Below are 12,227 nucleotides of genomic sequence, written 5' to 3' on the forward strand. Positions count from 1 at the left end.
GAAGCTTGAAGATACAATACAGAGAAAAATGGATCAAAACCACTCTGTGCTTTTTAAAAGGAAATACTACCATCAGAGACATGTATTTTTAAATTCTTTTAACACATAGTGGTTCAATCAAATCACAACACACCACTGGCCTTTTTAGCACCACTGCACTGCTTAGCAAGAAGGCACCTGCTAGGTAACATGATTTTTTAGGGGAAAAAAGTGCTATCAGAAAGCATATTGCAAGTTAATTGAACAGAACAGAAATGACTTCAGAAATGTCACACGGTAGATCAAATGAGGAGTGCCTAGTTTTAGCAGTGATATGCTTGATTTGTCTGTTTTATGTTGTGTTCCATTTGAAACAGCATATTTAGACAGCGTAAGTTTTCTATGCATATAGAGGTATATGCATGCATGAATATTGTGTGCATGGTTTAGCTGTTTGAACCAATGTATTAAAAATATATACTTTCATACATCTGAATAATGAGGCATATACATCCAACTTAAAACTGTCTTGGATTCAGCTGGTACAGGCAGTAAAAATGTGTCTCCTCTAATGCATTTCTTAAAATTTACTCACTGTTTGAGATAAGAAGGCTCAAGAGAGTAACTTCACATGTTAGGTGGGGTTTGTACCAGTAGTGGTGTTTCTTTACCCTGCTGCTGTAAGGCTCCACTCAGCCCATATAAATCCATCCAAAAATACATTTTTCCATAGTGATTAGAACAACTTTGGCCTTGTCTTTGTGTGAAATACAAATTTAAACAACACTAGAATTAAAATACTAGAGCTCTGAAATTGTGATTGCTAGAGTTCAAGCTGACTAATTCTTGTTTCAGTTAATTAAACAATTCTGCTCATTTCCAATTTTGACTGTTTTTCATAAAATGCCACCAATTTGTATCAGTCATGAAATCTTATGCCAAAGAGTTCCAGAAGTAAACATTTTGTTTAAAACACTTTTGAGACTCTTACCTCCACAAGTAAACATGCCTCAAATGTAGTATTGTGCATTTATATTTTGTAATACTTTGTAATCGCATGATTTTATATTCCCTTATTGTTCCCAAACATTTATTCCAGAGTGTGCCCCTTCCCTTTTGCCTATCTAGGCATTTCCTTTTGCTGAGATCATCCCCAAACCCCCCTCCCTAGTTTCCTTGTCAATCACTTGGTATCCCGTCCCCTATATCCAGAACTTTTGGACAAAGTCATCGGGTGATTTGCTAGGGGTCAAAGGTCAGCCCCTCAACTACTGTCCTATACGTTATCTTAAACGTCCATTCCCTGTGGCCTGATGCCTGGGGGATCTTTATTGGTCAAGCAATGTATATATCTTCCGTTCCCTCCCATCTTTAAATGTAGCCTCCGCATTTCCCTTGGGGCTCTGAGTTAGAGGCCCCTCCCACACCCCCCCCCGCCCCCCCCCCCCCCCCCCCCCCCCGAGGCAACCAGGGTCCCTCTGGGGCTCTGAAGAAACCTTGGTTTGGCCTCCTGCTGAGAGTCAGCCTTTTATCTTCTACCACTGTCTCCAGAAGTCTCTCTGCTGCAAAGGCAAATAGCTTAACAGCCACCAGCACCCCCGGGCACGAGAGAGTGTCCCCCCGCTGTCGGTCCACTTTGGGGGTTGCCCCCCCCGCTGTGTGCCAGCTGGGGCCAGCCGGGGTTTGCTGAGAAGGCTCCCAGATAGAGACGGAGACACTCAAATCAGTTGGTCTCCAAATGCATCTCATCTCTTACCATCTCTGCAATAAGACTGATACCTCTTTGTTGTAACTTTGCCTTTTAAAGAGCTTGTTCATTTTCTTTAGTATTCTGTGTGCAAGAAACACATGGAGTAGAACAAATGCCTTTAAAATTTATTTTCTTGACATGCAACATTTGCCATAAATGTGACCAAATTAGCATCAATAAATTGGGAGGTCAAAGACCTACTTTTTAACTAAAATTAAATGGTTTGACTAGGTCAGAATCATCTTGTCTTTGGTACTATAATCTCTAGTATCTGAGAGGACTTCCTTTGAAATTCACTTGTTCTACTGTTTTAGAGATGTGATTTTGAGTGGGTTTTGTTGTTTTTTTTTTAGCTGCAACATATTTCAAAGGAACAATTAAAAATGTCAGAATGAGAGAGTTTATAGCTTCCGATTGTTGACACTTCACTACATTAGCTTCTCCTAGGGATTTGTGAGTGGAGCAAGATTTAGATTCACTGTGAGCAGGTCTGCAGAGAAGGATCTCAAGGTTCTGGTGGACGAAAAGCTGGACATGAGCCTACCAGGTGCATGTGGAGCACAGAAGGACAACCATGTCCCACCCTGCATCCTAACCAGCCTGTTCAGCAGATGGAAAGAGGAGGAGGATCGAAGGATCGAGGAGGTCTGATCTGACCTCCTGAGACCTTCACCTGGGGTTTTGTGTCCAGCTCTTTGGTCCTCAGCACAAGAAAGGCAGGAACCTCCTGGAGTGAGTCTAGATGAGGTCTGCAAAGATGATCACAGGACTGGAGCACCTGTGCAAAGGAGACAGGCTGAGAAAGTTGGCAATTGTCAGTCTAGAGAAGAGAAAGCTCCTGGGACACTTCAGAGCCCCTTTACCTAAAGATGGAGTTATAAGAGCAAGAATGAATTTTTACATAGGCAGGTAGTTACACGACCAGGACAGTTTCAAACTAAAACTGGAGAGATTTAGATTAAATGCTAAGGAGAAGTCCCTGGAAGGCCAGGTTGGACAGGACTCTAAGCAACCTGCTCTGATGAAAGGTGTCCGTCATATGGTATGGGCTTGGAATAAGATTATCCATACAGCTCCTTCCAACTCAAACCATCCTGTGATTCTTTGAATTGCACTCCTGGGTTTCTCAGGAGGCAGATAAAGCTTGACAAAATAAGAACAGATGTTAAGTATCTTCTACGGAAATATTTATCCATTCAAGCAGAATGCTTCTATTTGTTTCCAGCTCACGCATTTAAAACCGCACGATTTATGACAAAACTGTTTAGCAACGCGACTATTTTCCTATTCACTGCTCCTTTGGGATGGACTATCCAGGTGTATCCCTTTCGAGCAGAGTCAGGTGGTGCGCAACACTGGGTATTCTGCAAGGAGGACACCTATATCCCTCGGGCCAAGCGACTCCGCCTCGTTCCTCGGAGACCCGCCCCTGGGTACCGGTAACCGCGGCCACAACCGGGTACAGGCCCAGCCACGCTTCCGCAGTCCGCACTGCTGCGCATGCGCAGGGCCGGCATGGGAGAAGGCGATGTGACCTCGGCGCATGCGCATGCCCCGCTTCCCCCCCTCCCCCCCCCCCCCCCCTTCCACTCCTCCACAGGGCTCCGTTCACGCTGCCGCCGTGTCGGACACCTCACTGCTCCCCCCGCTCCTCTCCCGGTGCTCCGGCTGTGCCGTGTCTCACGCGGGGATCGGGATTTGGGGAAACTCCGCGCTCGGGGCGACCTCCCGCGTCACGTGGTTGGGGTCGCGGCGGTGTCCTGGCCGGCAAAGGCTGGCTCCGCGACGCCTGACTGGGCTGTCGCCAAGGGGCCCGCGGGCCGTACGCCGTGGCAGGCGTCTCTATTTTCTTTGCTTGTCGCTAGCCGGTGGGGGCGGAGCGGTGCGGCCGGGGCTGTCCGTCGCGGAATCATCTCAGCGTTCCGGGGCCCCGCCCGCACAGGCACCTGGTCGGACAGCTCTGGCGGGCCTTGTTCGCGGCGATATCCCGGCGTGACCTCGGGGTGCGCTGGTCGGGAGCGGCGAGCGGGCAGATTTATGTGTCGGAAGTGGGGCCGAGCTGGACGGCACCGGCGGCTGGTGGGGCCGACGCGGGCACCATGGTGAGCGGGGCCTCTGGGTCCGCTCGCCTCCCTTGGATCGGGGCTAAGCTGTTGCAGGCCCCGGTCCCTGGCTGTTGGGACAGCTCATGGGTTTGGGCGCGTCGGGGGCAGGGAGGCAGCGGATTGACACCAGTCTGCAATTGGCGCTCGTGAACGGAACACCGCAGCGTCTGCTGCTTTCCGCGATCTAACGCCGATACAGTTCCACTGCCCACTGGTTGTTTTCCTATCTGCTGCTTTTCCACTGGGAAGTAGAGTGAGCCACTGCACTTCGTACTCTGTAACGGGGTTAGGATGTCTGTATAAATGCACAAGATTCTTCTTCCTCTATAACTACCTGACAGGTTGTAGTGGGGTAGGGGCTAGTCTCTTCTACCCTGCCTGCAGTAATATGCAGGGAAATGGCCTCAAGCTAAGACATTGGAAATACAAATCAGATACTAGAAAAAAGAAAATTCACTGCTTGGGTGGTCAGGCATTGGAATAAGTTGCCCAGCGAAGTGGAGGAATCACGATCCCTGGAAATATTTTAGAAAAGTTTGGACGTGGTGCTCGGTGATATGTTTTAGAGGTTCAGGGATTACAGTGGCAGTGCTGGGTTGACATTTGGTCTTGATGATCCTAAGTTCTTTTCCAGCATTGATTCTATGACTATAACTGTCTTGTTGGGTCTCCTTAAATCCTCTGTAAACAGAGCGTGTATGTGATGTTGGATATATCCAGAAACCTTTGCCAGAGGCTTTGTTGTTCATTGCCGCAAGTTCACTCTTGGTGTTCTGGGTCATGTCACAGCTGCCATGTGTGCTGTGGCAGCACGTGAGTGTTGTAGAATCACAGAACAGTTGGGGCTGGAGAGGCTCTCATGGAAAAAGTCCCACCTCAAATTGCTTTTCACAGCAAGTACTTCAGAACAGCTAAAATTTATTAGGCTAAATGTAGTGCACAATAAATGACCTGGTAACACAGTAGAACAAAGTTTGGTGTAATTCCTACTAACGATGTAATCTTGTTGGATATATGTTGCTTTAATAGAGCAGGCGAAGTATTTAATGAATATTAAATTATATAAAGATATATCTCTATAGAGATATGCTGAATTTTATATCTAGGTCTTAGCATTTAAAACACTGGAATTGATTTGCTTAGCCTTGAATGTACTTATATTTGAGATAGAAGGAACAGGGTCTGCAGGTATGAAAACGTATTTTGTGTGTGCCGTATTTCTCTTCCATATGACTGTATGAACGGAAGTGTCAATATGTCATTTTAGCTATGGCACCAGTGTTTGTTCATTGATCTAAGTCTTAAGAAATGCACTTTACAAGTATTTTTTGATAAAATCTGCCTTTTAACTGTTCTCATACTTAGAAATTTAATCCTGTTGTTCCACTAAAGTAGTTTTTATAGTGTTAATTCTTGCATATGAAAGGAATTGTATTTTTTTCTCATTAAGTCTTTTCCTTTTTTCTTTTTTTTTTTCCTTTTCTGCAGGGGTTAGAATACTTATTCAAAAGGCCTTGATATGCTCCTCTCATTTGTAGGAGTCCGTGAGTGCTGTGGTCTAGTATGGAAAACTGCATTTGGAATATTGCAAGCAAAAAAGTTTTTCCTTTCAGTGTATGTCCTTAATTAAATTAATTGAGTGCTTGCTTGTGTTGCCTAATGGGGTTGATAGATCAGGTCCACTTTTCTTTACTGTGTGCTGCCAGTGTGGGCAAATAATCTTTTCGTGTAATTCCATGACATAAGCAAAGGCAAAACATGGTAGTCTATTTCTATGCTGTTTGGAAGCGTTATTTTCCAATTCCAAAGCAACAGGAAAATGAAACATTGATCAGTTTCTCTTGTACCAAGAGGCTTAGAAATCAGGTTATAAATGTCAACATCTGCCAGGCTGGGACTGTCAGGATTCCTCTGTCCAGTTGCAATGCCAGTTAGGCCATGACTTTAAGCTCTGCACAAATGTCTTAATACTTTGTAAGACCATGGTGTTTTAGACTGTTCAGCAGAGGCATTAAAGTCTTCTCACTTTTTATACTTGGAATGATTCCTGTAATGGCAGAGCCTGTAGTTTAAAAAGCAAATCTTCTAGAGGGTGGGAACTTCTGTAGTTCCTAGTTGTCTTATTTGTGGAAATACTGGGCAAACTAAATTTTGAAAATCTTGGAAAAGTAATAATGGAGTATAACCTTCTTTTCCCTGTATAGTACGTAATTTCTCTGAACTAGTTTTACTTATAATTTAATAATATATTCTGTATATATTGGTGTTCACTGCAACAGGTATTCTGTATTGCCTCTTCAATAATAATGATAAATTTGCATTTTTATTAATGCCCTTGTTCCGTCCATGAGATTTCTGTAGCAATAATAATGTGATTTGCCTAATGACCACTAGTTCTGTAATCTTTGTACTTAGAGAGCCTCAGTGGTAAAAGAAGCAAGACTGTCAGGTAAAATGTTGTTCACTAACTGAAGCTGTTTGGTTTCAAACAAATCACCTTGTTTCAAAGGGAGTCATGCACATCTGAGTCCTCCCACACAGCAGTTTATGGTTCTTCTTTGTCTCTGTGGAAGGACATTGGTCAAGAGAGAAGTGACCTTTGGGTATGAAAGACTCTGTGAGGGTGAGCAGTTAGGTGATATTATTGAACAGCTTCAATATTCTTCATGCCCCTTTAAAGCATCTTTTTTTTTAAAACAATGGTACGTGTGTGAAAATTGTAATTCAGGGAGGCATTGGTCATGAGAATAGAAAAAAAGTAAAAATCTATTTTTTTTAAAAGTTCTCTTGGCGTAGATTTCTTTTCCAAAATTAGCTGTATGAACATTTGATTTCTACAAACCATAGGATTTGAACTGCCTCAGATTGCTGATTAACATAATGACTATAGGTATTCTGTGAAAGTAGTCCTTTTCACAGGAAATATTCACTTTAAGATGTTGCATAGCAAGCTCACTTTTCTTTGGCCATCCTATATAATATTTTCTACTATTTAGGAAACAATTTTGAATTGCATTTATGTTTCAGGAGAACGCTATTTTGCTTTTGCCAGCTGGAGCTTTGGCATGGACATAAAAATAAGGAGAAAAATTTGGATTTGAAGAAAAATTTATATGGGGAAAAGTCTCATTTACAGCTATTAAATGGTATTTCAAAGCGGATTTATCTTCCAGACTTCACAAATACCATTTCACTCTCAAAATTGCAGGAGATAGGAGTATTTGTTATATTCTGTTAAAAATATTGGTGGCCGCTACTCTTATAATACCTTTTCAGTTTCTTACTTGAAAAATCATCAGCCACGTTAGTGTGTTTGTGTGCTACCATTGAAAGATATTGTTATGCCCTGTATTAACATTTGTAGGATATTCAAGTACTGTTGTGTTAAAATCTTGTTTTTACAAGGCTTGCCACTTCAGAAAGTAAGCAGTGGGCATTAAATTTCCGAAGGTGAAGTTGTGAATGGGATTCTACCACCTGTTTTTCAATAGTGCAGTTGTATCCCTACTGCAGTCCTGGTGCACAGAGCAGTTGGCTTCAGCTCAAGGCCCTCATCTTGTAATGGAGGAGAAGGTTAATGTATGAGAACAAGTAGTTTCAAAGTCCTGTGTAAAGCTGGGTATTTGAATTATTTGTAATAGGTAGATAAGTGTTAAAGGAAAGAAGAGACGGAAACCCATGCCCTTTTACTACAGTTAAGGAGAAATAACCTTGGGCAAGGTCAAAATAAGGAGACTGGAGTGGTGTCTTTGCATAATACAATCAACCTTGCCTATCTTTTTACTTCATGTTGTATAAATCATGTAATGATGAAAAGAAAAATGTTCTTTAGGTAGAAGTACTTTTAAAATGTGTTGGGTTTTTTTTTTTTTTTGTTACTGTGAGGTAGCTGTTGGTGTTTTATAAGTACATTTACTGTGTAGATAAGAGTATTGTATCTTTATCTTAATTGCTTATTCTTAGTTTTTGTCCTACTAATCAGCAACTCTGTCTGCAGGTATGTATTATAAAAGACTGTGAAAACCAAAGTCCAGGTTATACTTTATTCAACCTTACACTTTGGCATTTTCAGCCTGCCATTTCTTTCCTGTCAATTTTAAGAAATCTGTCAAGCTTCACTTTAGTGTAACTGCTGAAACTATTCTTGTGGACCACTTAATGTGTTCTGTGGTGTGTTTTATTTTAAAGTTTTTATGTAAAGTATGTTATGTTACTCAAACAGAGGTAGGAGTGCCATGGTTGCTGGAGGATCAGGAAGTGAACACAGTCCTCAAGACTTCTGAGACACCTCTCATCAAATATCTTCCTCTGTGGCAGAAAGACAGCCAGATTGCAGTTTATTAGACTGTGTTGTTGCTGCATGGCTGTACCATTTCAGTCTTGTTTTTGACCAGGAGGTTGCTTGCCAGCCTGTGTTTTGCAGAAAAACTGACTTACATAGTTAGCTTTGGTCCCCATGCTTCCCAGTATTAGAAAGATTGACAGAATTGTCTTTGATCAGCAGAATACAGGCTTCTCTCTCTAGTGTCTTGAACATGGTTTCAAGTTTCAAGCTGCAAAGCTGAAGCATGATAAGGATGTGGATGTATGTGGAATCAGTGTTGAAGACCTTATGAAATGGTTTCAGTTCCACAAACTATTCTGTGACTGCAGACAGTTTATTTAATCTGTGCAGCAGTTCCTTACCTCTTAACAGCGAGTAGTGTTTCTTTTAGTTTTGAGTCAACCCAATCACTGATTGATTGTGTGCTTATTATTTCAGCACAGATCAGGTGGGAGGTTCCAGGGTTTGTTTACCAGAGGTCCTCAAAATCCCTGTGGTGTCGGCTTTGGCATTGAGCATCTTCTTCCTCAAACACATATCACTCTATTTCTCATACTCTCAATTTTTAGATTTCTTACTAAGATCTGAATCCTATGTCCTCTAATTTAGAGTGTGCAAGTAGAGGATGTAAGATATTGGTGGAAACCAGCGCCTAATCTTCATTTATGGTTCTGAAATGAGTTGTTTTGAATATAAACTGATATTAGTGTAAAGTGAAGACTCAGAAGTGTGGGGGAGACTGGTTCTAGACAGAGCCTGAATTGAACCCTGTATTTGGGAATGGAGGGAAAATGTGTTCTAGTGTTGTAATATGGGGTAGTTTGGGGTGTTGTAGATTTTTCTGGAGCTTGTTAGTAAACCTACAAGTAGAGTGTAAACACATCCAGGCAAAAAGGTAGAGTTGGCAAAAAGTCATGCTGTGCACATAGCATGTTATTTTGACTCACTGTATCATCTAATGTGTTCCTGTGACTAGTGTTCTTGGTAGATTGCAGGAAGATTAATGCAGTGGATTTTGTTTTAAATTTTTTATGACAGCTTTTCTCTATTAGTATATTGCTTGTGATTGATTACTAACCTTCAATAATCAAGAAAAATGCCCACGGATGGCATGTATGTGTATGTATAGATGTATATACATAACTTAATTGCTCAAAATGTAGAAAAATACCAGAAAGGTATTAGGATATTTCCTCCACAAAGTCAAAATTAAGTTTAGAGATATCATTGGGGTTTTAGGTTTGGTTGTTTTGTTGTTTTTTTTTTTTTTCAAGTGGCTTAAAACTTGCTACGTTATTTGTATTTGTACACTGAAAAGTTTTAGGTATTTATATTTTTATCAAATACATCAGTAACTTTATGGGAACGAGCGCTATAAATTTCTGCTGAAAATGGGTACATAGGGTGCAGAAAGACATTCAGTGGCCAAGAGAAATTGTTCCTAATGGGTTCTGTTACAACGTGCAGGCTTTATTTGAGTAAGGAAATTAATTTCTATTGGTAAACTTTTAAGTAGTCTCTTGAATTGTAAGTATTTTAGCTCAGTAAGTACTTGAATTGTAAGTATTTTAGGTAGTGGACCTGCTGCCCTATATAAAAATAACTGCCTTGATTTGCATCTTTTTCTCTTCTCTTGTCTTGAGTTAAGGCAATTTCTTTTCCTTACAGATAGGAAGCTCTAGTAGTAAATGAAGAGACATACTGGCATCTGATTAGGCTGTGCTTCTAATAAATACATTATTCTAGAGGAATATTAATGTAAGTTTACCCTGAGAGAGTGAATTCTGAGAATAATGGCCTAATAGAGGAGGCTGGATGGAGGGACAGTGATTTCTCTCTAACATTGGGTGGAAGTGGTTATAGGGCTTAGTGTGAGATGATTAGAAGAAACATTTGATTTTAAAATGGTCTATTTTGTACCCAAAGAGTATATACTTAGCAATTTAGTAATGTAAGTATAGCATATGTATTATGCATGCAGCTGGTAACACTTTTTCGTTAGGAGTCCACTTCCCTTAGGTAGGGAGCTGGTGGAATTGGTTTGAGTAATCTATGTGCAGAACTATGCATAATCCTTAGTAAAGCTTGAGTGTTCAAATACATACAGCTCCTGATCCTGATATCAGCGAAATAGAACATAAACCAAAGTGAGGTTTTACTTTTTGCGATACCTCAAGGAGTTGATGGCACCAAAGTGTAGAAGCAGTAGAAATTCCAAGGAGGGAGGAGGTGAAGAGACACTTGAGCACCAAATAAACTTGCTGGTGTCTGATGCCCTCCAAAGATGTTACTTCAAAGTATAAAAAAGTAGCACCTTCTTTTATTGATACATGGCACTTTTTTATGCGACATGTGGTAACATATTGAAAGTGTTTATAAATACTTAAAGGATAATTTGTGCCATCTCTATCTCCCTCAATCACGTTGAATTACAGATAATAATGTATATCCGAAACCATTTCATCTGCCTATGTTTTTTAATTAAAGCAGACTGCGCAGTTTGTGTTTTACTAAGGGAAAAAGCATTAAAGGAAGAAAAGAGTGCATGCACTTTCCTTAGTGCATTATTTGGGATGAAAGATTATCCTCTGGTAGGGGGGGGGAGGGTTGATGTAGAGCTGTGGGTTAACAGCTTATTGCATAGCAGGTATTGATGGAAGGGACTTGGCTTATGTGGCCATGGGACTTTCTTCTTGAGGTGCAAGGACTGCTAAGATGGAACAGTATCCAGCCAGTCGTCTGGCCAAACTGGTATTTAGACTAGGATTTAGAGAGGAAATAGGTGATGACCCTGAAATCAAGAGGAAAAGGTGGTGGACTGAGCTGGTAAAGTAAGGATGAGGATGATGTGGAGAGGAGTCCTTGAAAACGACTAATCAGAGAAGATAGAAACCAACACATGTAGGTAAACAAAGAGGAAATGTCTGTACATAGATGATGAGGCCAGCATTATGAGGGGGAGGATCTTAGACCTCTTGAGGGAGATTGGTTGTGGTGACTTGAGAATGCCTTCTTTGATGAAGTTTTTAAGTGATTGTAGCAAGTTTCAGAGAATTTTTTTTAACTGCTTCAGTATTCTGTCCCCTCACTCCCCCATTCCACCCCAGTGTATCATGCCTGTTATACAGACTGTTACTGTATTTTTTTTAAAGATACTTCACCACTTTTCTAAAGCACATACTGACTTGTTATTGATTTACTTCTCTACAGGGTGTGATAGGTGTACAGTTGGTGGTTACCATGGTAATGGCTAGTGTCATACAGAAGATCATACCTCACTATTCTCTTGCTCGTTGGCTTCTCTGTCGTGGCAGGTAAGATGAGTGTGAATATGGTAATGCAATTATGCATCAGAGTAGTAAAACATACTGATTTTGTTTGGTTTTTTTTAAGTAATTGACTTTTCTTAAATTTTTTACCATAGCATTGTTACACCTGATTTGTGGGCTCAAGGCAAAATGACAGTGTTGCTGTAAAAGAACATACTTGTTTGTTGCTATTAATTGTATCAGTCATAAAGTTAATTGTTGTTCAGCTCTTATATCAAGATGCACCTTGCTAAAGGTGCAAGGTGCATCCTTTAATATGAAAAAGCAAAATTCAATACAATATGCTGAAGAATAAAAGTATTTTCTTTTCCTCTGTGCTGTCTCCGTGTTGTTGATAACCTGCCTCCTGATTAGCCTTGCATATGAAGAGTGCTTAGGTATTTATTTTAAATTCTATTCCTTTTTAATATGTCAAAGGACAGGATTAATATAAATTTCAGTACACTATTTCCTTGTAACAATAGAACAAACAGACATAATGAGTTGCAAGGGGAGCATTCCCTGTGTGGCTGTATCCATAATAACAATGAAAAACAGCAGCTGTTTTGAATATAAATCACTATTTTAAATATTAAAAGGAATCATAGATACTGTGTTTTTTCATTTGGTAAGAAGAACACTTTAGAACATGATTAGCAGGTAGTGTGCTGTCTTTTGTAACTGTTAAAATTTTGAGAATATCAAATCCTTACTGCCTACTTTCTGAAGGAGTATCCTTAAATAATAATGTACTCCATAGG

The 12,227-nt window shown here is 40.7% G+C and overlaps 1 protein-coding gene across 9 annotated transcripts in view; it reads left to right on the top strand.

The window, feature by feature from the left end:
• The first annotated feature begins 3,432 nt into the window (after positions 1-3,432).
• The window catches only part of TMEM161B (transmembrane protein 161B), a 49,476-nt gene continuing 40,681 nt past the window's right edge, over positions 3,433-12,227 (top strand). For 4 of the 9 annotated variants that reach the window (XR_005255222.1, XR_005255223.1, XR_005255221.1 and 1 more), the window contains exons 1-3: positions 3,434-3,831; positions 5,323-5,448; positions 11,369-11,472. Coding sequence is in view for 4 of the 9 variants with exons in the window: in XM_038124021.1 (XP_037979949.1) it covers positions 5,398-5,448; positions 11,369-11,472 (155 nt within the window). In the remaining 5 variants the exon portion in view is untranslated. Of the gene's footprint in view, positions 3,832-5,322; positions 5,449-11,368; positions 11,473-12,227 lie in introns of those variants that run through there. The other 5 variants (XR_005255224.1, XM_038124023.1, XM_038124025.1 and 2 more) reach the window with 3 other exon arrangements.

The sequence above is a fragment of the Motacilla alba genome, chromosome Z, assembly GCF_015832195.1.
Source record: "Motacilla alba alba isolate MOTALB_02 chromosome Z, Motacilla_alba_V1.0_pri, whole genome shotgun sequence".
NCBI classification, from domain to species: domain Eukaryota; kingdom Metazoa; phylum Chordata; class Aves; order Passeriformes; family Motacillidae; genus Motacilla; species Motacilla alba.